We start from the raw sequence: 25,676 nt of genomic DNA, 5'->3' as shown, positions 1-25,676 counted from the left end.
CACTTTGATTTAGCTAATTAAAAACACTTCAATAAACAGCAAATTAAAACATTTCTGTATAATGAGGAACGCTTTTGTCATCACACTAGTCTTATGATAAAATATTTAGTTTTTACTTTTGTTTAAAAAAAATATGTAAACAAATACATGCTAATTTCAAGCTACTAAGTTGTGTGTCAAAGTTATACAGTCAGGACTTCTGCAATTTTAATAAAGTCTTAATTTGCCCATCTGAAATATAAAAGGTCTTAAAACTATGGATAGGCTGATATTATATTGAACCGTGATAAAAATGTATGTCACTAAGGATAAACTCTGAACTTTTTTTTACTCTATATTGATCTAAGAGCCAATCACACAGCAGAAGTGTCCAACAATAGGAATCTAAAAGTGTTGACATTAGAGATGCACCAAAACTATCGTCCGAAAATGTTATGCCATTTAATGTAGACTCCAATTTTTGTGGCTTCAGTCATTGTTGGGATATTCTTTTTAATCTGGAAGCATTAACAACGAAATGTATATCGTTATCGTTCAGTATAGAAAATAATATGGCGATTGCATTTTTGCCATATCACCCAGCCCTACTTAAAACGGATCATAGATTCAGCATTTGCATACTCTCCAAAAGTTGAATATCTCCCTCAAAGTTTTTTATTTCAATGTAAACAGTTTAACATTCTTAAATCAAGATATGATTACCCTGAATCTCCATTGGCAATATCTATCAGTGGGCAAATTGAAGGAAAAGTACTTGTATAAGTAAAGTATTTCTGAGCACACTCACACTGGCAGATGTTTGTTTTTATTTTATTCATAAACCTGCTTCATGTTGATCAGTTTGACACTCTTCTTGTGTCAATTTGCTTCTCAAACGTTAATGTGTCTTGATTTAAGGCTCTTAAGACAGTTGTACTGGAAAACCAGACAAATTAACTGTAAAAAATCAGCCTTTTTATAGTGTGATTTAAAAGCTTCTTGAAAATATAAGTTGTTACTGTAATATGTTGTTCACTATTGTCAAAGTCAGCTTTATTGTCAATTCAACCACATGTGCAGGACATACAGAGAATCAAAATTGCGTTACTCTCAGAGCCTACGTGCCTAACATATAATATTTATACAAAAAGTAGACGATAAATAAATTCAATTACACATAAAAATATAAGTAAAAATATCAATTTGTAAACAATCCAATTACACTTAAGGGCACATGGCAAGGAGTGCAAACCAGAGTTGTGCAGATGCAAAACAGTGCAAAAAGGACTGTAATGCAAAATAGTATATAGTGTTGAAAAGCTTGTAAATATGATAAAATGAAAATCTCTTAATAACATACATTTATTAATTAAGGTGTAGTGTAAAGTATGTGTTAAATGTGCCAAATTGCAATGTCATTATAACAGATACATTTAAGTACATCACATATAAAGTTGAAGTCAGAATTATTAGCCCTCCTGAATGATAAGCCCCCTTGTTTACTTTATCTCCAGTTTCTGCTTAACGGAGAACTTTTTTTTCAACACATTTCTAAACAAAATAGTATTAATAACTCATTTCTAATAACTGATTTATTTTATTTTTTCCATGATGACTGTACATAATATTTTACTAGATATTTTTCAAGACACTTCTATACAGCTTAAAGTGACAAATAAAGGGTTACCTAGGTTATTTAGGTTAACTAGGTAGGTTAGGGTAATCGGGCAAGTTATTGTATAACAATGTTTTTTTTCTGTAGACTATCGAAAAAAAAAAGAACTTTAAAGGGGCTAATAATATTGTCCTCAAAATGGTGTTAAAAAATAACTGCTTTTATTTTAGCCGAAATCAAACAAATAAGACTTTTTCTAGAAGAAAAAATATTATCAGACATACTGTGAAAATTTCCCTGCTCTGTTAAACATTATTTAGGAAATATTTAAAAAAGAAAAGAAAACACAAAGGGGGCTAATAATTCTGACTTCAACTGTATGTATCTATCTGAATAAAATGTTAAATTATATAAACAATTTACCTTAGCTTTCCATAAATGCTTGTTTGTACATTCAGCATGCAATGCAGTTCAACAATATTTCAAAGATATTTTAACAAACACTTAGGCCTTTATTTATTTGTTTTACATTTATTAACTTTTTTGTGCAGAAAAATACATTAATTTACAGAGTTCTTGAACTACAGTCAGTAGCATTCATAAATATGCATATAGAAAAGAAAGATAGAAAGCAATAAATACTATAAAATATAAAAATGAGACCTTTTTTCCAAAGTATATGCTTCAAATGGGTGTGCTTCAAGTTTAGAGGCTGTTCACTTGTGTAGCAGATTAGGGGCTCATAACAGTTTAATGAAAGTGTAAAAAGGAGTTTAGCTGTTTTACCGTTAAGCCGGTTTAGTGCATTTTAAACCAGAAAGCTTAAGGCACTGGCTTGGTGAAAGAGCAAAACGTTGACAAGTAAAGCTTCTTGCACTTTCCCTGCTCTGTATGTGCTCATGATTTGAATGACAGCTGCTCACCGCAATTGCAATTACAAGCAGATCATAAGTTGCAGAATTCCTGAACGGAAACTACCGGATAACAACACTAGGAGTGATTGTTTTAGATGATCGCCAGTGAAGTGTGGGTTTTTCTTGCTTGCAAAAAAAGCAAGTTCTCAGCGGTGGTAATTGCCGTGTCAGCAGCTGTATGAATGCAAAGAGCACCTTGAAACAATGACCTCACAGATGCCATTGCATGGTCATGGAAAACTAATCTGTCCTCTCTCTGGGGAGAATTCTGAGTCAGGAATGAGAGGTTGATGATGCATTGTGTTACACACATGCCCGGCTTAGGAGATTTTAAATAGCATTTACCTGAAAGTAGACTACATTCTTGTTTGAAAAAAAAATCTTTGGGATGATGATTATTAAACTTTATTGGTGGTGTTTGAGTATTTATTGTGTTGCAAGAAGCTTAAAGAGATAATTTACCCAATAAGGAAAATGTTTTTTACCATTTATTCGCGCTTATGTGTTTTTAAACTAGGCATCTGATGGTAACCTGTTTCAAGGTTTATCGCAGTTTGGAAAAGTAAAGGTTTTAAACCTGTAAAACATTTCCATTATACCATTTCTACGTTTTATGTATGTTTTTTTATGTTTTTTTTTTTATGTGTTGCAGGGCTGCACAATATATCGTTTTAGCATCGATATCGCAATGTGTGAATACTCAATAGTCACAACAGTTCAGAACACAGAATTCAGAATTTCGGAGTCATTTCAGTTTAACCATAATAAAGTAAAAGTTTTACAAATTGCTTGTGTTTTTAAATATTTTAAGTGAGGTTAAACATTTGAGCACAAAAAAATGATTACATTTGTAGCTTTAACAAAGCTTCATTGTTTTTAATCGTTTACACAATGAAGAATATACAGCTTTATTGTACATATTGTTGATTATTTTATTTAATTTCTACCTGCATACTGTTAGGCTCCTATATTTGCTCTATCTGTTTGTAATTTGTTTATTCATTTTTTTTATTTATTAAAGCTATCTTGTGAAATAATGCACTATAAATTGCAGAGAATTTTAATATCGCAGTGTACGTTTTTTCCCAATGTCGTGCAGCCCTAACGTGTTGTAAAGAAATCTGTCCTTTTTTAACTAATGAAGATGGCTGAAGTCAATGATTTATTTAAATTATTTAGCCTGACATGTTTACTGCTTCAAAATATTGTTCTATAAATGTAATATATTGTTTTTAATGGGGGAAAAAGTTGTTGTTTTTTACTCAGAGATTTAAAAAAAACTTATTTTAGAGCTGTTATTACAACACCTTGAAACTGTGATGTTTTTATCCAAGGTTATCATATCGTTAGAATCTTATATTGGCCCATGGCTACTCACACTGTAAAACCCATTAAGTTAAGTTAACTCAAACTGTTTGAGGAAACCGATTGCGGCAAACCATTTAAGTTTTAAAACAAAATGGTTTGAGAACTGTAAACTTGTATGTATATCGAGTCATATACACATATATATTATTTGTGTTGACTTTGTCATCAAACAGATGATAAACAGATGATTTTAGAGTAGTAACATAAACTTTTTAAGTTCAAATCGGTTGGCAGTTGAGTTGAGTCCAAACAAATATACACTGTAAAAATGCTGGATTCCACTTAATTCTTTCATGCTGTCCCAACACAAATTGATTAAGTTAACTTAATTGTTTTTACAAATTTAAGTGGGTTGAACATAAAACTATTAGGAATTGTCAAAAATTAAGAAAAATATACTTTTAACTAATTTTAATATGTAATTTAAACAAGCAAAAAGTATTTTTCTGGCGGTATCATAACCTTGGATAATCACACGGTATGTGATTACTGTTGTAAAATATATTCTTTTTTAATGTTTGGGTAAAAAAACACCACCTTTTCCCCATTTGAACACAATATATTTTATTTTGAGAAACATTTAATATGGCAAAAATTATTTTCCCTCTAATTTATTTTTTTGTTCCAAATTAATCCCCCCTTTTCTTTATGTGCTGGGTTGAATGTATTTATTTATTTAATTAATTTGATTAAATTTTGTCAAACATATCTAGTTCATCCTCATCATCATCATGTCAAACTTGTATTTTAGAAACTTCACAAAATTCTTCAAATTTTTGGGATTTTTTATTATTTTTTTTTTAACTTTCTGGTTCTTCTCCTGTCTTGAGACTTTCCTTTCCAGCCACGCGCTTTTCTCTTAGGGCCACACAGTAGTGGGCCGGAAAGAAGGAGGGAACCTCAGGGTTTTTTCCGAGTTTTTCTGACATGCCCGCACACTGGCCGTTGCAATCATCAGGTTAACGAAACCAGCGGTGACTTGGCTGTCTAGCACAACAAATGGAGGCCTACTTACCTAAAGCAGATTAACAGCTGATTCCTTGAAATATCAGATTTTTTTTGTTCTTTTTTTCTCCCCTTTTCTATATGTGCTGGGTTGAATGTATTTATTTATTTAATTAATTTTATTACTTTAAAATTTTGTCAAACATATCTAGTTCATCATCATCATCATCATCATCATGTCAAACTTGAAAATTTTAAAAACTCCACAAAATTCTTCAAATTCCATATTATTCCTGTTGAAATAAAAGCACGGAAGAACAATTTATTTGGTAAATATACATTAAAGAAATATATAATTTGGTTATATATTACTGTTACTGCTACTTTTCGACGTACAATATCTTGTTCAACACTGATTTTCTGGTGCAATTTCTTAGTTAAGCCAAACACTTGCGATGATTGAGTTTCAGGTTTACATGATGTGATGATAACCAAAGTACGAAACTGTGCTATTTATTCATGCAGATACACTAAACATGCAGAGTTCATATAAAAATATATATCTTAATCGTATTAATGATATTTGCAGACACTAGTCCACATTGTAATTTCATGTGGTATACGGAGGATGCCAAATACCATGACATGTTGTATCTAATTCAGCTTTGGGGCTTTGACTTCAATTCTTTCTCAGTTCTCCACATTATGCATATTTTAGGGAACTGCATTAGTAGATTTGGCGAAATTATAGCAAAGATAAACTAAAGATGATAAAGAATATGTGCAAATGTTTTTGCAATTTTAAAAAGATTAGCCAAGACCCTTTCAACTGATGTTACAGGGGTGGAAAGCCATATTTGTATTGAATGGTGGCCCATGAAAGTTTCATTAAACTGTAATACTAAATAATCAAAGTCTATTTACACAATAATATTTCAATTGACTTAGTGTTTTTGGTTAATATGCCATGATGAGTATGGCTGCATCTGCCAAAGTGCACATAAGGGAAGCGAATGGTCCCTGACCTTTCTGGAATTTTAAACCATTCCTGGAAAACAAAGTGCTCACTGTCCATCGGCATCCTGCATTAAAATGGATGTCAACAGGGCTGGGCTCTTCGTGCTGTGAGAATGCATGTGTTTTATTTGTGTACAGACAGTGTGTGTGCCGGGTTCTTCTCCGGTCTTGAGACTTTCATTTCCAGCCACGCGCTTTTCTCTTAGGGCCACACAGTAGTGGGCCGGAAAGAAGGAGGGAACCTCAGGGGTTTCTCAGAGTTTTTCTGACATGCCGGCACACTGGCCGTTGCAATCATCAGGTTAGCGAAACCAGCGGTGACTTGGCTGTCTAGCACAACAAATGGAGGCCTACTTATCTAAAGCAGATTAACAGCTGATTCCTTGAAATATCAGATTTGATAAAGGTTTAATCTTGCTTGAGCTGCTTTGACACATTTTAAGGTTTACTAAATATCCGATACCTTTGGTGGTCTGCGTTTAAACTGTTGCATTTTATGTTGATAATAAACTGTATTTGCAATGGTTTTGTTTGCAATTTCAAAATGTAACCCTTAAACAGGCAAGAAATGTTGTCTTATTATGGTATAGAAAAGAAAGCTGGAAACCTATATCCGTTGATTTTCATAGTAGTTGTTTTTCTTTCTAGAGAAGTCGATGGTTACAAGTTTTCAGCTTTCTTTAAAATATATTTAGTGTTATTCAGAAAAAAGAAACTCATAAAGGTTAGAAACCACACTTAAAATTACATGACAAAAAGTCATGACAGCAAATGTTTAAGTTACTTCAACATATTTGAATAAGTTACGGAGGTTTCAACAAAAATTTGTAAGTTCTAAAAAATTCAACTTTGTTTTTTAGTCAGTTTGATTGATGTAAGTTGAAACGACTAGAAAAATGCATTTGATTCAACTTAAAAACAATATGGCAGCAAGATTTTGCCTTAAGTGTCAATTTTAATTTTTCAGTGAATTATTCCTTTAATTTAAACGATGTAAACAACAGGCTTCATCTAAACAGCTAGTTATACAATTTTCTTGAATTTCACGTAACAATAAATCTTGATTTTTAAGAATAATTTTGAATATGAAACTAAATTAGTATGTTTTTGTTAAGTTTTATTGAAAGTAAAAAAATATTGAAACATTGCGGTATTGTAAACGAAATACTGTAAAAACAATACTGTGAAATAAAATTACACTTTAAAACAGCTTTTGTATTTTATATACCTTAAAGCAGAGGTGGCCAAACTTTTTCATGTGAAGGTCCAAATAACAACTATCATTGAGAGCCGTGGGCTGAAGATAAATATAACTATTACCGCTATTTTACACAATATAATTTTACCTAATATAATAACTATTTTACATTGGATTTGGCCATGAGTGATTTCTTAATTTATTTCATAATAGTTCAAAATAAATTGAAAACATTACTTTAGACTGTATGAACCAATGCTGTATAATTGTTATAGCGGTATGACTTATTGCAATAACAATATAAACAGTCTCTTTTATAACACAGTGGAGTTCAATGCTGAATACACTAGTCGAGCAGAATCTGCCTTTGATTTGCTCATCAAAGTCTCTGCACTGTCTGGTGACAGTGTGTACATCTCAACAAAATCTTATTCATTTACAGCATTTAAATAAAACATTTAATTTCAGTTAGCTTTTAATAAACAAACAAACAAACAAACAAGGGCTTACAATAAATTTGAATTGACAGTCTCAAAACCAGCCCCATCATTCTCACTCTCTTCTCAGATGGGATGTTGGGCCAAATCAAAGGTTACCATGGACAAACTTTGGCCCGCGGTCCATAGTTTTGCATCTCTACCTTAAAGCATGTTTTTAATTATATGAATCTCTAAAATGTAGTCTATAATTACTGAATCATCTAGCAAAATCTAGCTACTTATTTTTATGTTTTACTGTTTATTTAATGCAGAAAACGTATTAGTTGACCTTAAAGACTATAATATTTAGTTAAAAACACCTGGATGCTAAAATGCTGATTGTTTTATGATTTTAGATGTTGTAGTTGTGTTAGTTGATTTTGTCTTATGTCTCTCAGGCCATGTGTACCTGATATTAATATAGTCTTGGTTTCGTTTTCCATTGTCTCCTTTTATGGTCATATAAATTGTGCATCGTGCTTTCACAATAGATATAAGAATCAGAAAGGCCATAAATACACATGTCCATAGCCCTTCCCCTCAGAGGGATCAGGAAAGTGCTTGAATGTGTACAGAAAAGACAAATTAAAATGGCAGGTGTAAACGTGAATGTTTCCCCTGATATAATTGTTCTCAGACTGACCAATAAACATCTTTATGCCTGATTTAAATGGAGCCCAAATTAAATAGAAAGGACAACAAATAAGGGTAAAAAGTCGAGGACCAGGGCGTACCAAAAGCCTTTCAAACTTGTTTTGGCAAACAAGCTCCCGAGCTCAATATTTTAGAGCATTTAGTTGGCGTTTGTAAGTTGTTCTCAAGCTGTATAACTTCTAGCACAGTTCTTTTGATCCAGAGAGGAACCGTAGCACTCGGAAACAGTGAAGAGCAATTTCTCATGAGGGAACGCTTAGAGGAGGAGAGGCCTGCCCTCCACCCCCTCACTGCACATACGCTTCATTAAGAGGGCCAGGCCATGTGTGCTTTCAACACTCCCCGCTTGCACACACTTGTGTGTGTTGGAGAGAACTAGAGCAGATGTGCTGGCCTGCAGGTGTGCGGTATACAGGCCGGAAGTCTGGAGAGCTGGAGGCGCTTTGTTTTAACACCTAAAGTTTGAGAGTTTAGACCCAGGATGGATGGGTGGGTTGGTGCTTTATACTTGGATGTTCTCTCAGGAGTGGGTGTGTCAAATTTAAGACTCTTCGACCTCTCACTCTGGAGTCTGTGCGTCCCAAATGTTACAAGCTGTTCTCCACCCAGTGCTCTCAATAAAGCAGTCACACAGGCTTTGAAAATCAGGCTGTAGGAACCCTACATTCACCAACACCTGTTAACCAGACCCATAGATTGTTATCTTAACTTCCTTTGATAAAGCTGCGTAATGCATGTGTGTTTATGTATGCATGCTTGTGTGTATTGTACATACTGATGGGACTTTGACTGCTGGAGTAATTAATAAAATGGAGAGCTGTAGAGAGAACATTTTGATATCAACGTTTTTTATTGAATTTTCGTATAGTAGGGCTGTGAGATATTGGAAAATTGGACATTGCAATGTTTGTTTTTTTGCAATATGAATATAATTTCGCCAGATGAGTTGAATGAATCGATCTATTTGGAAAGATTGAGATGATCAAGTCCTTTTCTACGCCGTGCATTTGCATATTATAACAAATTACAAGCATATATAAATACAACAGAGCAAAGATAATAGTTAAAAAACTGTGCTTTATCATTTTTTGCAGTCTAACAGTATTCGGGTACAGGAATTGAACAATCAAACATAAAATAACATGGTCATTGTTGTTTAAATGATTTTAAAATAATACTATTTTATAATGTCTTTAATAAATAATCTAATCCTTCAATGTGACTTGCGTATACACACATTGCAATATGCAGTAGATGCTCGAACAATAAAATGTTTTGCATATGTTCTTTAAATAACATGCAACATTTTGTCAAAAAATAAAAATGGTCAATTACAGTTTTCTGTATTTTGTGATTCAAAGATTTGACATCCTATTTACACTTTCAAATTGCATTATGGGACAGTGACTCTTATTGATCAAAGTTTAACAAAGTTATTTTCATTAGTATTTTTTAGAATATTTTGAAATTATATTAGTGACTAGTTTGGTCATGTAAATCACCTCGGAAATCGGGTAACAAATTGCCACCACATTTCTACAGAATAGTATTGCCAGCTGATTTATTTTATTTATATATAGTAGTCAACATTTAAAGTGGATCAAAGTAGTTCAAAATCAAACAAAAAGTGCTTAGGGGTACCTTAATGTGTCGGTGCTCTTTGGGTGAGGGATTCATCTGAATAAACAACAAGTCAGTTGAAGGCACTCGAAGAATGGGGAAAAAATATTAAATACCTTTATTGACATGGCTCTTCCTTAAAACTGGTCACCCTGATGAAGGCAAGTGTTTGCTTGAAATGTTTAGGGGCAGTTTTAAGGAAGAGCCATGTCAATAAAGGCTTTTTAATATTTTCTTTACATTTTTGAATGCCTTGGACTGACTTTTGCCAGATCAAAAAAGTTTTTTTTACAATTGTCCTAAGACAAAAATGGGTGTTGAATAGCTTTAGGGCTTTGACAAAAAATACATATCTTTAAATGTTGCCAACTGTATATTATTTCTTGTATACTACTTAGTTTATATATATATATATACACCTTTTTTATTGCATCCCCTGCATTTAATAGCAATTTCATTCACACCTTTTCCCTCTGTCTTTCTCTTTCCCTCATTCAGCTCCCAATCAAAACAGGACAGCAGAGCACCCACACCAAAGTGAGTACAGAGCACAACAAAGAATGTTTGATCAACATCTCCAAGTACAAATTTGCCCTCGTCATCAATGGCCTGACCAACATACTCAAAAATGTGAACAACATGGTAAGTTCACATCCATAACATTCACGTTTCCCAGTTTGATAAACAGATTTTTATTTATGGTGAACAAATAAATCCTGGATGCCAGATAAAGGTTTACTAATATTCTACATTAATCTTTGCTTTTAATTTGTCTAAATCTGAAATAAAATAAATAATTTTACCCAATATTTGCACAATGCATTTAATGGTATATTCAAATATCTTGCTCTTAACTTGGCAAAGGGCCAACCTAAAAGCCAGGACACGGCAAACCAATGCCAAAGAACTAGCGCAGATGAAAACCAATTGTGTTGTCTGCTCGCTTCTGGTCTTGTCTGGACCAATTATCTGAGTATGAACACACCAAACTGACAACAGCAGACTGAAATGAGTGTGCATTCTGCATCCGTGTGAGAGGATGTTTTTTGCACAAACAAATCATAAACAAAGCAGTTTAGTTTCATTCTCACAGTACTTGTCACTCACCACAGAGGGATTTGCTTGTGCAAATACTTCTTATAATCTGATGATACGTATTGTTTACAAATAGTCTGAGAGCTCTCGGAAATATCTTAATTTGTGTACTGAAAATCAACAAAGTTTTGGGGATTGGAAAGACATAATTAACAACATAATTTCCCTATTGGGTAAACTAATGCCCTAAATGTAGTGTTTACCATTATTAGCTAAAACATTAGTACATGAGTTACTTCATATGTGGAATGTAACAAAGCACTTTATTCATCATTACATCAGTAATCAATGATTTACCTGAATCTAAATTAGACATTAATATGATTGCTTAAACAAGTTTTTTTAGAATGTTATTTTTTATGTTCCTGTTTTACATTTTATAGTACAAAGATTGATTGATGTCATTACGTGACTATCAAACATTTCCTTTGGATTTTGCACATCAACAGTTTATGTTCACCATGGTATTGTAGAAGACCCTACTCAATGTTTGTACTGCACAATTCCTCTCAAACTAAAACATATTTTACTGGATTGTCCTGCTTTTAATGATTCCAGAAGACTTTTTTATGAAATGAACTAAAATGAATAAAAAAGTGACTCCAGGAAAAATTGTAGAATTTTTATCATGTATTAGTGCTAAAAATCTTTTAGTATTAGTGCTAAAAATCTATTAGTTTGTGATTTTTTTTTAATTGTATATTTATTATTATCATGTTCTTGCCATTAAAGCCTTGGTTTCTGACATGGCATTAAATAAATAAAAAATTACATTTCTTGGTACTGCAAGTAATTTTTGTTTGATTATTTAAAGTTTTTAAACCATATTCCGTTTAATTATCATGATATTTGTGCAAACATATGACCGCTAATACCAATTTTTTAGCAACGGGCCCTTTTGTGCTATAACAATGCGACAAAAACAATACTCTTCTAATCTTAATTAAATGTGTGTTACTTTATGACTTTAGCCAGATTAAGGTAATCAATAATTTGTTTATGTAGTTGACTCTGAATTTATTATGAATTTATTATGTATTTATTATGTATTGTCTTAATTGGATTAAAATCTGAATTTTGATGCCCATGTAAGCATACTTTATGTTGGCAGCACACTGGATTAGAGTTCTTATCAATATATTGCTGTATCTCGTTCATAGCGGATATTTGGCGAAGCTGCTGAGAAGAACCTCTACTTCTCCCAGCTGATCATACTGGACACACTGGAGAAGTGTCTAGCAGGGGTGAGCAGCTCGTCTTATCCCTGCATGAACTTTGTCTGACCTATGGCTTGTTTTGACTGTCTTGCGTCCTGCCTTTTAACTGCATTGTCCCATGCTGTGGTTTCAGCTTTATTGCTGAATGCGATGCAAACTGCTTTACATTCACAATTGTTCCATTGTCGCCAGCCCACACCCTGACCTGCATCAGCTAAAAAACTTGTGTAGGTTTTATTCTAGAGTTTCATATCGAAAGTATTTGTGCAGTCCTTTTACTGTGGTAAGCTGTGAAGTTCTATTAAATGAAATGAATGTGGTGAAACTGGAACTTCTTCATAACCACATGCTTTTAGAAATGAATCAACATTTTGGAATCTGACAGAACTGTCAACCAACCAGAATATTTTTGTTCAACTATGCCATGGTATAATAATCTAAACTAAATGTCGACGATCAGTTCATTTCTTTTTAACTTTTTTAAATTCATCATACAGTTCTGTAAAAGTGTAGCGGCTTTCAAAATATATATAACAAGTAGAAATGTTTTAGGAGCACCAAATCAGCCTATTTTAATGATTTTACATTTTGACCAGCAGGGGAGCGCTGTGACGAAAGTACCATTTTTCCATAAAACCTATTTTTAAAAGGTAAAGTTTTAGACAGAAATATATTTTCATTGTAGTTACTAACTCATAAGTGTGGTCTATCAATATCGGGTGGTATTTTGAACAAATGTAGAACAACTTCAAAATAATTTCACTATCAACATAAATTACACATTGTTACTTTTGAGCCTGTCATTAGAGACCAGGGATGCAATGATTGACAGGTTTCACTATTAACCACACTTTAATTCGTCACGGTTAATTAATTATAAAGGCTTCTCAACACCGCGTTTCTGCACGAAACAAAACTGCTGCAACTAAACAAAGTTATGCCAACTGTGTGCTAGTTTAAAGTTCCGAGCTTGTGCAAAATAATTATGCACACTGGATTAAAGGCAGATTTTTTTTCTTCTATGGCTAAGGCTAATAACTAAGGGCTATTTACATATCTCGTGTTTTAAACGTGCAAGTTCGTATTTCTAATATAGGTGCACAGCTTTCGTGCGCATATTGGCAGCGACGCACATGGTGCGATGCACTCAAGCTTTCCAGGTGCACATATTTAAAGGAATGCTGCGAGCGCATTAAGAGTCATGTGACAAAAACTGACCGCTTCAAATTTTGTATGAAATAAACACATTTCTACTAAAAATACAAAAGAAAAATAGGAAACATTTTATAATATTGTCAAACAAGTCTTTCAGACAGAAGTTCAGCAGCCTTTGACTAGATTTGCTCTCTTTAAAACTAAATACTTAGCTTAAATGTAGCTTAGATTAACATTAGACAGATACAATTTTTTATTTGTTTATTGTTCTGTCACTTATTTTCAGTGTAAAATTATTACTTTTAAATTAAAAAAGAACCGCTACAATAATTTACTCTCTTCATTTAAAAAATTCAGACCAAACTGTGAAGCATGGTTCTGAAATCAGGTGATATTTGCCAGCTCCGTCAAGGTTTGCATGCTGAATATGCTGTTAAAGGCTGGATAGCAAATGTTGTCAGGGCTTCAAGAAAATTGTTTTGTTACTTTCATCCCATGTTACTTTCGTCCCCGCTCAGTTTCTCCTTTAGTGTAAAATGGCTCTAACATGAATTTGTAACATTTATCTTCACATAATATGGACGGCGATATCGCTCAGGCCTCAAAAGGCAGAAAGCTGTGCAGAAATATATTTTGATTACTCAAGAACTTTTGTCTCAGCCTTAGAGACCGAACCCTGGTAAAACAATTAAATCCTCAACTTTTACTTCCAGACAGTGGGCTTTGAACCGGCCCTGTCAAGAGATTATTACATTTGCAGGTGTTTCCTCGTCTTGAGATTGTCTGGATTTTCCAGTATAGATTATTAATTTTTGCTTGCTCAGATGCTACGCAGCTGTTCACTGTCTGTACATTTGGTTTTGTTTTCACAATTCTTTTTTTTCTCCATGTCATTTCCTTTTGTGTCACTGAGATGCAAATATATACATACCAAAAACAGCTTATATTCATGCTGTTTAGGATTCAGTTCTTTTGCAAAACATTCATGAAGCTTCAAGGCAACTATACATTTTTTTTATTCAGGACTATTTTTGTCAGTTACAAATTTGTGCCTAACACTACAGAGAGCTTTCTCTTTTCCATCACTGTTACACATTTAGGACGCTTAGCTTGACCTAGTATGCGTGCAGTGTATTGATCCACTAATGTGTTTGCTGGGTGGTCTGTCATTGGATTTCATTACTGTTTGCTTCCCCCTTTCCTGCTTTCTACTAATTCAGACGCTTTTTCTACTCAGTGAAGTACATTTAAGTCAGGTTACTTGATACGTTTACAGGTCAGTTTTACTATTCTGACAAATGTTATCCACTTAGAGCTAGAGCTTCTTATTTTTATGCTTCTTTTACAAATGCATGGCAGATCCCTCAACAGTAAACTAAATTACACAATAAGGATAAGCTTTTACAATCCAATGGTTGAATAAGTTGGATAATACACTGTCAAAAAGAGAATATAAAATATGCTGTGTTTATGTGCATCATCAGCAACCTAAGGATTGCCTGAGGCTGGATGAGGCTATGTTGGTAAAACAGTTGCTGCCTGAAATCTGTCACTTCCTGCACTCGTACCGTGAGGGCCAGCAACACGCCACTCAGCTGCGCAGCTCCGCCTCTGCTGTGCTTTTCTCTCTCAGCTGCAACAACTTTAATGCCGTCTTCAGTCGTATCTCCACCAGGTACCTCTCTAACACAATGGGGGTTCCACAAGGCTTTGTTCTAGGACCTTTCTTATTGTGTAGAAATAGCTAATTTTAAATAAACTAAATATAAAGTCTATTGTACAAAGCTATTGTGGTTTGTTGTCTACTAAAAGAACCATTAAATATTATCAAATCATTGATGTTAATCTACCATTGTCTTGTTATAGGTTGCAAGAGCTCACAGTTTGTACAGAGGACACAGTGGATGTCCATGACATTGAGCTCATTCAGTATATCAATGTAGATTGCTCCAAGTTAAAGAGACTCCTACAAGGTAATGCATTCTCTAGTTTTTTTTTTTACCTTCGTGATCCACATATGTGTTGGTATAATGCATTTAGAGTAATCTTAAGTAATGTAAATCTAAAAAAATATGTAATACACTAGAACTAACTAGAAGGCAGTCATTTTGATAGATTTGTTTTTTATTAACTTTGTTAAAAAAAATACAAATCAGTCTTCTTGCTCCTGGCCTCCACACTAAAAAAAGAGCTCAGCTCTGCCTTGTATCCTCTAGTAGGCCGATCAGGATAGAACATCTATCAGTAGAGCCAATTAACCAAAGTTAGTTGCAACTGATTAGCATCAAAGCCTCTGAGGGAGTTAGATAAACAAAACAAAATCAAAGAGCACAAGAGAGACACACAGGGAACGTATAGAACTGTAATACCCAGATTTTTCCTAAATGCGTGTTTATTTTACTCTAACTTAAAATTGTATTTTATAACATAAAATACCCATGCCTCTATGCTAACAAAAGCATACTCATATCAAAAACAGAAAGTTCCTTAAGATGTGTCTTTAAAACTTTCAAAAACAACATTTTCATTGTGGTAAATAAAGTTTGCTCTCCTGCTCGCCGGACAAAGTGAGGTACGCACTTTTAGTGGTGGTCTGGTAACTTATACTCAATTATTGTCTATATGACAAAAAAAAGCCTGTATTATTAGTTGTATTAATGACTTAATAGAATTTGAAGAGAGGCATTCAAAGCTTAATTCTAAAATCATAATAAAGGCTTTGAATGTAATTTTGATTTGAATTTGACACATTTGAATGGTCAGAATGACTACCATGACCATTCTGGTAGTTTTAATGATAAACTCTGTGATGTTAACTAGGGGATTGGTTTGCATAATCATGGCATAAAATAGTGTCTTTTTAACTAAATTTTTTTACTAAATTGGCCCTTTGATCTAAATATATGAATAAGCAAATCCACAGTATTCGCAAGGTTTTTAAAAGACCTTAAGAAGTCTTAAATCTACTAAAATGTTGTTTTGTAGGTCTTAAATCTTTATTTTACAAGTCTTAGCTACCCAATAGCTACCCAATCTGGCCATTTTACAATCATTACATTTACAATCCACCTCAATTACCTTCCAACTTTTTATTTAAAAATAGCATTTAATTACTTTCCTTACAGTAACATTTGCTTAAAAGTTTTATTTATTTACTGCTTAGGATACTGACCTGACCTAATTATTTTTTAATTAAATTACTATTATTGTAGACTGATGTAATTGATTTCACATAAATAGACTACCCTCAATCGTCTCGCATCTTCCCGTTTATTCTCTTTAGAAGCAGTACTTAAGTTCAAGTCTTTGAAAAAGCCGGCTCAGCTTGCAGTAATCAGCAGTTTGGAAAAGGTATGTGCTTCGTAAACAGCCAAATAGATTAAAACACTTCTGTTTTTGTACGTGTTTAATAAATCTCATCATACAAAAGGCTGATGATAATAAATATATCTGATATGTTTGTGTCAGGCTTTCTGGAACTGGGTTGAACACTACCCTGATGATTTCACTATGCTCTATCAGAGACCCCAGGCCGACATGGCCGGTGAGTGACACTTGTTTACTAGATTGTTTGCTGAAAGATGTGTAAAGTCTTCACAGGGGTTTAAACTGTGGATCTCTGTATGCAGACTGTGCAGAGAGACTGTTCGACCTAGTGGACAGTTTTGCGGAAAGCGCAAAGAGAAAAGCTGCTGTGTGGCCACTGCAGATCATCCTCCTCATCCTCTGTCCAGAGATCACGCAGAGCATCACCAAAGAAGTAGGGGGAGAGGAGAAAGCTAACAAGGTCAGGCTTCTGTTCCAGCTCAATTCTCAAGCATTTAAGACTGGTGACTTTATTTGTTTTCAGGAAGGGTTTACTAGTCACTCCAGGATTTTTGTGTTTTTGTAATTGCAAAATTAAATACAATATCAATCATATTTCGTTAATTTTTATTGTTTTTTTTAATAATTATTATTATTTTATTTTATTATTATTTTAATTTTATGCTGCCTTAGGGCCGGCTCAAACTGTGTGATTGTTTGTTTATTTATTTTTTATTTATTTTTTATTTATTATTTTTTTATTATTATTAATATTTTTTTTCTAAATGATTAAAACATGTAAGACTGCATGAACATGGCTCCCATGTTACACTGTAAGAAATCAGCTGTCATAAATTCTGACTGAACAGCAATGAAAATGCGCCAAACACTGACGAAAACTCCCCCGGAGTTTGACGTCATCCATCCGTGACACTTTCATTATCACACGTTCTGAAATGATTCCTCAGCAAGCGTAAACAATCTGTAGCGGCAATTTTGCACACATCGTGTCTTTGTTATAAAACCAGGAAAATAGAAAATTATTTCGATATTTCCGGTGGTCATTTGCATTGGAGCATGGATTGTTTCTCAGGGCTCCTATTGGTTTTTGGATTGACGCTCATCGCAGCTGTTGTCACACTGCAGGAAAGTCTGAAATCTTCTGACACTGCCAAAACTTCCCCATCTGATCGCAACGGCTATTAATCGGCTTTCGGTGAACATGTGAAACCAACAATTAAAGACTACAGATCTTAGCCCAGGATTTCAGGAATCTTTTAGGATTTTCCGAATTTGTCTCAGTCGACCAAATGGCTGAAATCCTGGCATTTCATGGCTGAAATCCCACAGTGTGTGAGCAGGACTTTAAATATGTTGTGATCTTATCAGTCTGATCAGTTTTGATGACCTGTTTGGTGTATAGTGATAATACACAAAAAATTAAAAACAAATTCAATTGTACATAGCAACTCAAACTGGACAAAAATGTCAATTCGGTGCATGTGTTATTTGTATGGTCACTAGTGTAAATTATTTCTATTTGTACAACGGCAGACTACTTGTATAAAGTGCATTGAAATATAATTTATTGGTCTTATTTGTAGCATAAGTTTATTCTTTAGTTAGACTTTAAGTGTTAAGTTTTATGATAAAAACTCTTAAAATTAACACTGATCTGCTGATTAATTGTACAAATAATGGTTTAGTATTATTTAGCTAATTTAGAAGAGATTTGTTTTTATCAACACTCTATTCAATAGGAGTTTTTCTTGTAATAAATATGGTATAGTAGGCTTTACTAGGAAAAAAGTTATACCCTAAAATTTCTCTTTCTGTTTGTCTGTGTTTGTTTCAAATACATCACAGAGTCAAATTGTTCTTGAGGTTAAAAAAAAGAATAAATACAGTTTTACTATGTTGTTGTCTATGTAATTTCACATTAAGACGGCAAGGTAAGTGTCACAAATATTGTAGCAAATTTTGAGAGAGCAGCAAAATTAATAATTTTAAGTAACAACAAAAAAAGAAAAATTTCCCACTAAATCCAGTAGGAAGTATTTTAAGTAGCCATGGAACATTTAAAACAGTCATATTATACAACTCAGAATTATTATCTCGCTGTATATTTTTTCCCCATTTCTGTTTAACGGAAATAATACTTTTTCAACACATTTCTAAACATAAGTTTTAATAACTCATTTATTTGGCAGCACATAATATTTTACTAGATATATTTCAGGAAACTAGGCCAGAAAAAAGTCATTGTAGCGGTTTGTTCAGTAGACAATCGACAAATATATATATTTATATAGTAATATTGACCTTAAAATGGTTTTAAAAAATTTTAAAACTGCTTTTATTCTAGCCAAAATATAATGCATAAGACTTTCTCCAGAGAAAAAATGTTGTCAGACATACTGTGAAATTTTTTTTTTGCTCCATTAAATATCACTTGAGAAATATTTGAAAAATAAAAAATATTTCACAGGATATTGCATTGATGACAAATCTTATTTGTTTGTTTTTTTTCATCAACAGAAGTCATTTGTAGACAGTTTACGAAAGGCTCTTGGCCAACACAGCGGCAGCAAACAATTGACGGAAAGTGCAGCTGTTGCATGCGTCAAACTCTGCAAAGCCTGCACATATATCAACTGGGAGGATAATTCTGTCATCTTTCTCCTGGTTCAGTCCATCGTCATGGACCTTAAGGCAAGGATGTACATTGTAAATTAATAAATATGGTGTCCATAGAGAAAAGGAAGTATGAATTGAACAAGAGGTGTTTAAATTCTCTCTCTCTTTTGTCTTTCAGGGTCTCCTGTTTAACCCCACCAAACCTTTCTCAAGAGGTACGGGCTGCCAGAGCGCCGATGTAGATTTGATGATCGACTGCTTTGTGTCATGTTATCGCATCAATCCTCGCAACAACCAGCATTTTAAGGTAAGTTTGGTCACTAAATCTTAGGGAAATTTCTTAGGAATTCAGTATCCAATATCTTAAAGACATTTTTATATTATTACTATCAAAACATACTACGATAAAGGGAAGCTGTTTTCACATATTTTTAATTAGAGAGATATGTAAAAATATATAGAGAGAGAGAGAGATAGTGGAGAAAACAAGTATACAACACGTCACCATTTCTCCCAGTAAACATATTGGTGCCGTTGACTTGAAATTTTCACCGGATGTTGGTAACAACCAAATGAATCCCTATATGCAAAGAAAACAAAACGTATTGCTTTAGAAATGTAGTTATATGTAATAAAATGAAAGCACACAGGAAAAAAGTAATAAACACATGAAGAAAGTAAGGTGTAGAAAGGCAGTGAAAGCCCAGACAGCAGCTGAAATCTCTTAGTAGTTATTCAGCAGCCCTCTGCCCTTTTTTACACTCAGTTAAAGTCTGTGGAAAAACTCACATCTGAGCGATTTATGCGACTTCATTTTCCAAATGAGAGTTGTCTTTCAGCTGCTATCACGATAAAAGCCTTTTATTTAATCTATTAAATACATTTCAGTAGTTCTGTATTCCTTTTTCCTCGTCATTCCAACTACTTTTTCAGATTTTAGTTTTTGTTTTTTATGTTTGTATTGTTTGGGTTTTTACCAAAATGTTTACCAAACATTTTATGTTTGTATTGCTTGGGTTTTTACCAAAATTTGGTAAAAAACAAATTTTTTTGGTTTTTACCCCAATTTATATGTATATTTAAACATATAAATGGATATATCCATTTATAATTTTAAATCTACATATAAATTGGGGGAAATAAGTTGTAGATTTACATTTTAAACATAAAGAGTGATATATGAAAATACATACAGAATTTCTGAATATGATCTCTAAATTGATTTTGTTATAAATACTCAGGAAAAAAAGGTCAGAGTTTGAGATATATACTGACTTTAAAATTCTCAATTTTACTTTTGCAGTTATGAGCCCATCTGGCAATATCTTGCACTTTTTCCTTAGAATTGCTTACTTTTTTTTACTTGTTTTACCTAAAATAATTTTTTAAAAATATAGCAGAAACGATAGACATCAACATCATTATTAACTATTGCAGGATAAACCAAAAAAAGATTAATCTAAAAGTGTCAAATGTCACTTGACTTTGTTGTTGGTGGGTATTTTTTTTTCTATTTTTTATTTTTTTTAAAAAATAAATTATTTTCTCTGCTAGGTGTGTCTGGCCTCGACTTCTCCTCCTACCTTCCATTTCGTCCTTGTCAACTCCCTGCACAAAATTATCACAAATGTAAGTATAAGTTCCTAATTGATGTACGCACTTGGTGTTTTTCAGTGCCTAAAGTCGGATTTTAAATTTAGATCATAAAACAAACGGCCAGTTTAGTAATGCACTGTCAACACAATGATTAAATGTTATGCAAACTATTATACATCACTATTATACATCATAATGTTTAATACCATGCATATAAGCAGCTGCTAATAATCTTAGTGTTTGCGAGATTTTTCGTGACATGTTTAATTATGCAGTGACATATTTATATAAATTTTTTTGTATACAGACACTAAATTAACTACCAATAAAATATTTCTACCAATAAAATTATTACAATTATGATTATAATTTCTATTATGACTGTTTACTGTAATGTTAAAAATTCCATCAGCCTTCAAGTGACTGTATTAAAAATCACTGAATTTACAACATCTTAAGTTTATGGTCTGCACTGTACCTTTGCCAGTTGTTGCTTATTAATGTCTCGCGCTCATGTTTCTAGTCTCACCTGGACTGGTGGCCGAAGATTGACGCCATCTACTGCTACTCAGGAGAACTACGCACCATGTTTGCAGACACACTGGGTCGAGTGATTCAGAGTCTCAGTGCACATCCGCCTCTGAGGATGACATCAGTGAGACATGCTTAAATACTACACATTAAAATGCATACAGTCTATTACGTATAGAAAAACAAACACTGGACTTTGCATTGGTCAAAGTGGCATTTTATTACTTGCAGAGTTTGACATTCAAAGAGAAAATGACAACAAGTTTGAAGTTCAAGGAAAAGTCCACAGATCTTGATTCGCGTTCTTTGCTGCTGGCACTGGTCAAACTTATCCACGCTGACCCCAAACTAATGCTGCACGTGAGTATATAAGCCTGCTATATGGATTAAAGAGTTTTTAAATGTAATCTAAATAATCAATAATGATCAATGGTTAATAATCAAAATAGGTCAAATCTCTATGCTTTCAAGTTAAAAGGTAGATTTTTGTAGAAATGAGACGGTTAAACTACTTGTTTTTTGGGTCAAGAATATGAACATTTCGCAAATGTGTGGTATAATGTAAATGTAATTATTACTAGTTATCAAATTTGTATTGAGTAACATCTTTTAGCAGCTATTTTCCTTCACAAAATATTTTTATTTTTATTTTATTCACATAATTTTAAATGATGGAGCAGGTCTTGTTCCCTGACTGGGGAAAACAATGACATAATTAAAACTCTTTAAATGTGATTATGAATGTTACAATTTCAAATAAATCTTTTAAATAAAATTTTGTACTATCACACATGTAAGTAAAAGCCCACATTAGGGCTGCATTATATAGCGTTTCAGTATCGATATTGCAATGTGCGAATCGTCACAACGCAGAATCTGCAATGTTTAGTTGGGATTGTAATAAATGCCTGCATTTGACTAGACATTCAAGTGTAGACATTCAAGTGAATTCCACTTGAAAAGATTAAATGTTTAGCTTCAACATAGAAAAATTGCATTCAATTATTTTTACAATCAAGACTAGAAGTCAACATTTGAAGAGGATCAGAGAACATTTTAAAATTGTCCTGAAACAAGAATGGATGTTGTTGAATAATTTTAGGACAACTCAAGGTTTTGATAGGCTTCAAATATTAACTACTGTATACAGTGTTATTTTACACTTAATTTATGTTTCTCAATACTGTTAAGACTCTCCAGAAAACCATAAAGCACTGTTTATTCATTTAAGATCTTTGATCTATTTTATTCATGTATGCTTTAATTATATAATGATCATTATGCAATGTTTATTATATTTTATGCAAATTCACTCCTAGACAAAATCATCACAATTAATGTAAACCTTTGATTTTTTTCCAAATAGAGGTATTAGTCATGCTGTGAAATTCTATTCATATCGCATTATAAATGCAGAAAAACAAAATATCGCAATGTCAGTTTTTTCCAATATCGTGCAGTGTTACCCCACATATAGCTCCTCATTATCATGCTGAAATTGGGTTTTCAGTGTTTTTTTTTTTTTTTTTTAAATCACTAGCCTCAATACATTAAGGATAAATACAAATACACATATGTGATAGCTTAATAACAACTGTAATTATATGTAAAGTCTTCTTTTGTAAGTCTTTGTTCATTACGTATACATTAATAATACATTTCTCCCAATCTTGCCACAATACTATTGTGCAGTTACTGGTATAAAAGTAAATTCATCAATTAGCCTTTTAACTAAAGCATTATTTTAGTTCTGCTTTAAAGCATATCAAATATGTTTTTGTTTTTAATCAATGAAAAATCACATTGCAATGATTATTATCAAAACACCCAGCTCTAATGTTATTATCAGGTGCACCATAATAAAACCGAGAGGAAAAAAAAGACGAAACAAATTGCATAGGTGTAAAATTCACTGTTTATATTTACTGTTTATATAAAATTCACTGTTTATACTGTTTAGAAACAGACCAATAATCCTAAATAAAACAAAATATTAATAAATATTATAAAAGTACTTAAATATAAATATAAATCACACAGAGGTTATTGAGACATTTGCAGCTCTTTTAATATTGTAATGTTGAGTCTCAGTCAGCGCTAGATTAAATGTGTGTTCACTTTGCATGTTTTGATTTCTTTGGAATCAGATTCAGGGTTGTGGAAAGTTCAGAAAGTTTAAACAAGTCACCTTTGACCCGTTGCTTCTTTAATTCTCATAAGATCCTTTAATCCAACAGTGCTCATGTTTAAATGTTTTCTGATTGGTTTAAATCCTGGATTATCCAGATTAGGTTTTGGAAGTGGATTTCTGACCACCCCCCTCCCTTGTTCTTTCCTTAACATGATTTGATATGAAGTGTAATATGGGCAAACAGTTTTTCCTTTACATATTGTTTCTACATCTAGCAGTAGAGTTGTGGGTTATGGATGATTTGGATCAAGTTTGACTCCAGTGATTGTGCTTTTACACCACCAGAATCCGGGAAAACCTGGTCAGGAGATTCAGAACAGCACAGCTGAGATCATCAAAGGTCTGGTTCAGCTGGTTCCTCTTACCCACAGTGCTGAGCTTTCCCAAGAGGCCATGGAGGTGAAACTGTTTGTTTTGTTTTTTACCTCTTTATTGTACTTCCATATTTGCAGCATAATATTGCTAATACCATTAGCTAATTATAGAAAAAGCTGTCTACCACTCGTAGTAAGATTCCATTAGTTAATATTAATGTATTCACTGACATGATCATTACATTTATTGCGGTATTTATTCATATTCTTTAAGGTTAGTTGATGGAAATTAAGTTGTCCCTGATTAGTTCAACTCACCATGCTTAAAGTAATAATAACAAGCACAATTTAGGATTTTAATAATGCATTATTAAATATTGAACAATGATTATGAATACTGTATTTGTTTTTTGTTTTTTGTTTTATGTTAGTACATACATTTATTAACGTTAACCTTTATTGGTAAGTGTGACCTAAAGCTGTAAATGTATACTTATATTTTTGTATTATAAACTTAAAATAATGGATATTTTTGCATTGCCAACTAACTGAAATAAGTGTAAATACCAATACAGCAGAATTTAAATGACTGAATTAAAAAGATGTATTAATATAAATATGAAAACAAACTGTTTAAAATGCAGATCTAGATAACAAAATGACTAAAGAATATACAAGCTAGAATATGATAATACATATAAAATACATATGTAATATTGTATAGCTAAAATCTTTTAATTTTTGCCTTCATATGCATATACAAAGATGTTTATGTTAATTATAGTTTTAATAATTGTGTCATAGTGTAGTAATCATAGTTTACACAACAAGAGACGGTGGTTCTGATGTTTGAGATGTTTTTTTCTTTCGTGTCTGGATCAATGGCAGAAAAAGTGTGACATTGATTTCAGATTTTGTTGATTATACATTGTTTCATAAAAATAATGGTCTACATAATGCATTTTTATTTTAATTAGCATGTTCTTCATAACTATACTGAGAGTAACAATGATTAATTTACCTCAGATCTCTAAAAATCATACTTATAACTCTTATAAACAAGTTTATTGCTTTAGTCACTTAGTATGTATTTTAAAAATGTTAAAATTAAATAAGGTTTATGAATGTAATTATATAAAATCCTTAAGAAATAAAATGAGAGAAATGTACAAGGATTTTACTTTGATGTTCGGTTACATATTGGCATTTTTTCTTAACATAACTGATCTACTCATTCTTGTACTCCCTTTTAGGCATTGCTTGTTTTACATCAGCCAGAAACCATTGAGCTATGGAACCCGGACGCTCCCATTGAGACCTTCTGGGACATCAGGTATACATGAAAGGATTGATGGAAGTTGTTATGTTGTTTATGGGAATAATTGTCTGACTGTGTTCATCTTTTTGTGTTCTCAGCTCTCAGGTGTTATTTCTAATTTGTAAGAAGCTGATTGGACACCAGATGATCAACAGTACAGAGATACTCAAGTGGCTCAGGGAGATTCTCATATGCAGGAACAAGTTTCTATTAAAGAACAAGGTAAAGACAAGCAAATCATGGCTGTTTCCGGTTTTTTGTCAATAAAACTGGGCAGTCGTTATTGGTTTTGTTATTTAAATTCTATGTATTTTAACAGTATAAATCTGTAGGTAAAAAAAAAATTAAATGAATAAAATGTAAATCCACCTGTTTTAAGAAATCATCAGCTCCATACAGATAAAATTACACTTTTTTTTTCATATGCAAAAAATATATTATTGAAAAGATTCATTGTGCAAATCAATTTCAAAATAAAAAACTGAGAATTAGAATTTATCCAGTTCTTTTTCTCTTTTGCCTCTTTA

At 32.7% G+C, this 25,676-nt stretch overlaps 2 protein-coding genes across 40 annotated transcripts in view; one reads left to right on the top strand and one right to left on the bottom strand.

Annotated features, from left to right (window-relative positions):
• The window catches only part of or40a1 (odorant receptor, family 40, subfamily A, member 1), a 617,996-nt gene that overhangs the window by 364,439 nt on the left and 227,881 nt on the right, over positions 1-25,676 (bottom strand). The window lies entirely within an intron of this gene.
• nf1a (neurofibromin 1a) overlaps positions 1-25,676 on the top strand; it is a 123,031-nt gene that overhangs the window by 2,477 nt on the left and 94,878 nt on the right. For all 38 annotated transcript variants that reach the window (XR_012390931.1, XR_012390929.1, XR_012390932.1 and 35 more), the window contains exons 2-16: positions 10,288-10,431; positions 12,045-12,128; positions 14,741-14,931; positions 15,123-15,229; positions 16,540-16,607; positions 16,725-16,800; positions 16,886-17,043; positions 19,101-19,274; positions 19,378-19,506; positions 20,754-20,828; positions 21,319-21,450; positions 21,558-21,686; positions 23,803-23,916; positions 25,085-25,164; positions 25,248-25,371. Coding sequence is in view for 24 of the 38 variants with exons in the window: in XM_073923827.1 (XP_073779928.1) it covers positions 10,288-10,431; positions 12,045-12,128; positions 14,741-14,931; positions 15,123-15,229; positions 16,540-16,607; positions 16,725-16,800; positions 16,886-17,043; positions 19,101-19,274; positions 19,378-19,506; positions 20,754-20,828; positions 21,319-21,450; positions 21,558-21,686; positions 23,803-23,916; positions 25,085-25,164; positions 25,248-25,371 (1,785 nt within the window). In the remaining 14 variants the exon portion in view is untranslated. The remainder of the gene's footprint in view (positions 1-10,287; positions 10,432-12,044; positions 12,129-14,740; positions 14,932-15,122; positions 15,230-16,539; positions 16,608-16,724; positions 16,801-16,885; positions 17,044-19,100; positions 19,275-19,377; positions 19,507-20,753; positions 20,829-21,318; positions 21,451-21,557; positions 21,687-23,802; positions 23,917-25,084; positions 25,165-25,247; positions 25,372-25,676) is intronic.

Source organism: Danio rerio, chromosome 15 (assembly GCF_049306965.1).
Source record: "Danio rerio strain Tuebingen ecotype United States chromosome 15, GRCz12tu, whole genome shotgun sequence".
In the NCBI taxonomy this organism is placed as follows: domain Eukaryota; kingdom Metazoa; phylum Chordata; class Actinopteri; order Cypriniformes; family Danionidae; genus Danio; species Danio rerio.
Note: the sequence above shows the minus strand (reverse complement) of the source record. Positions and strands in the feature narration are given on the sequence as shown.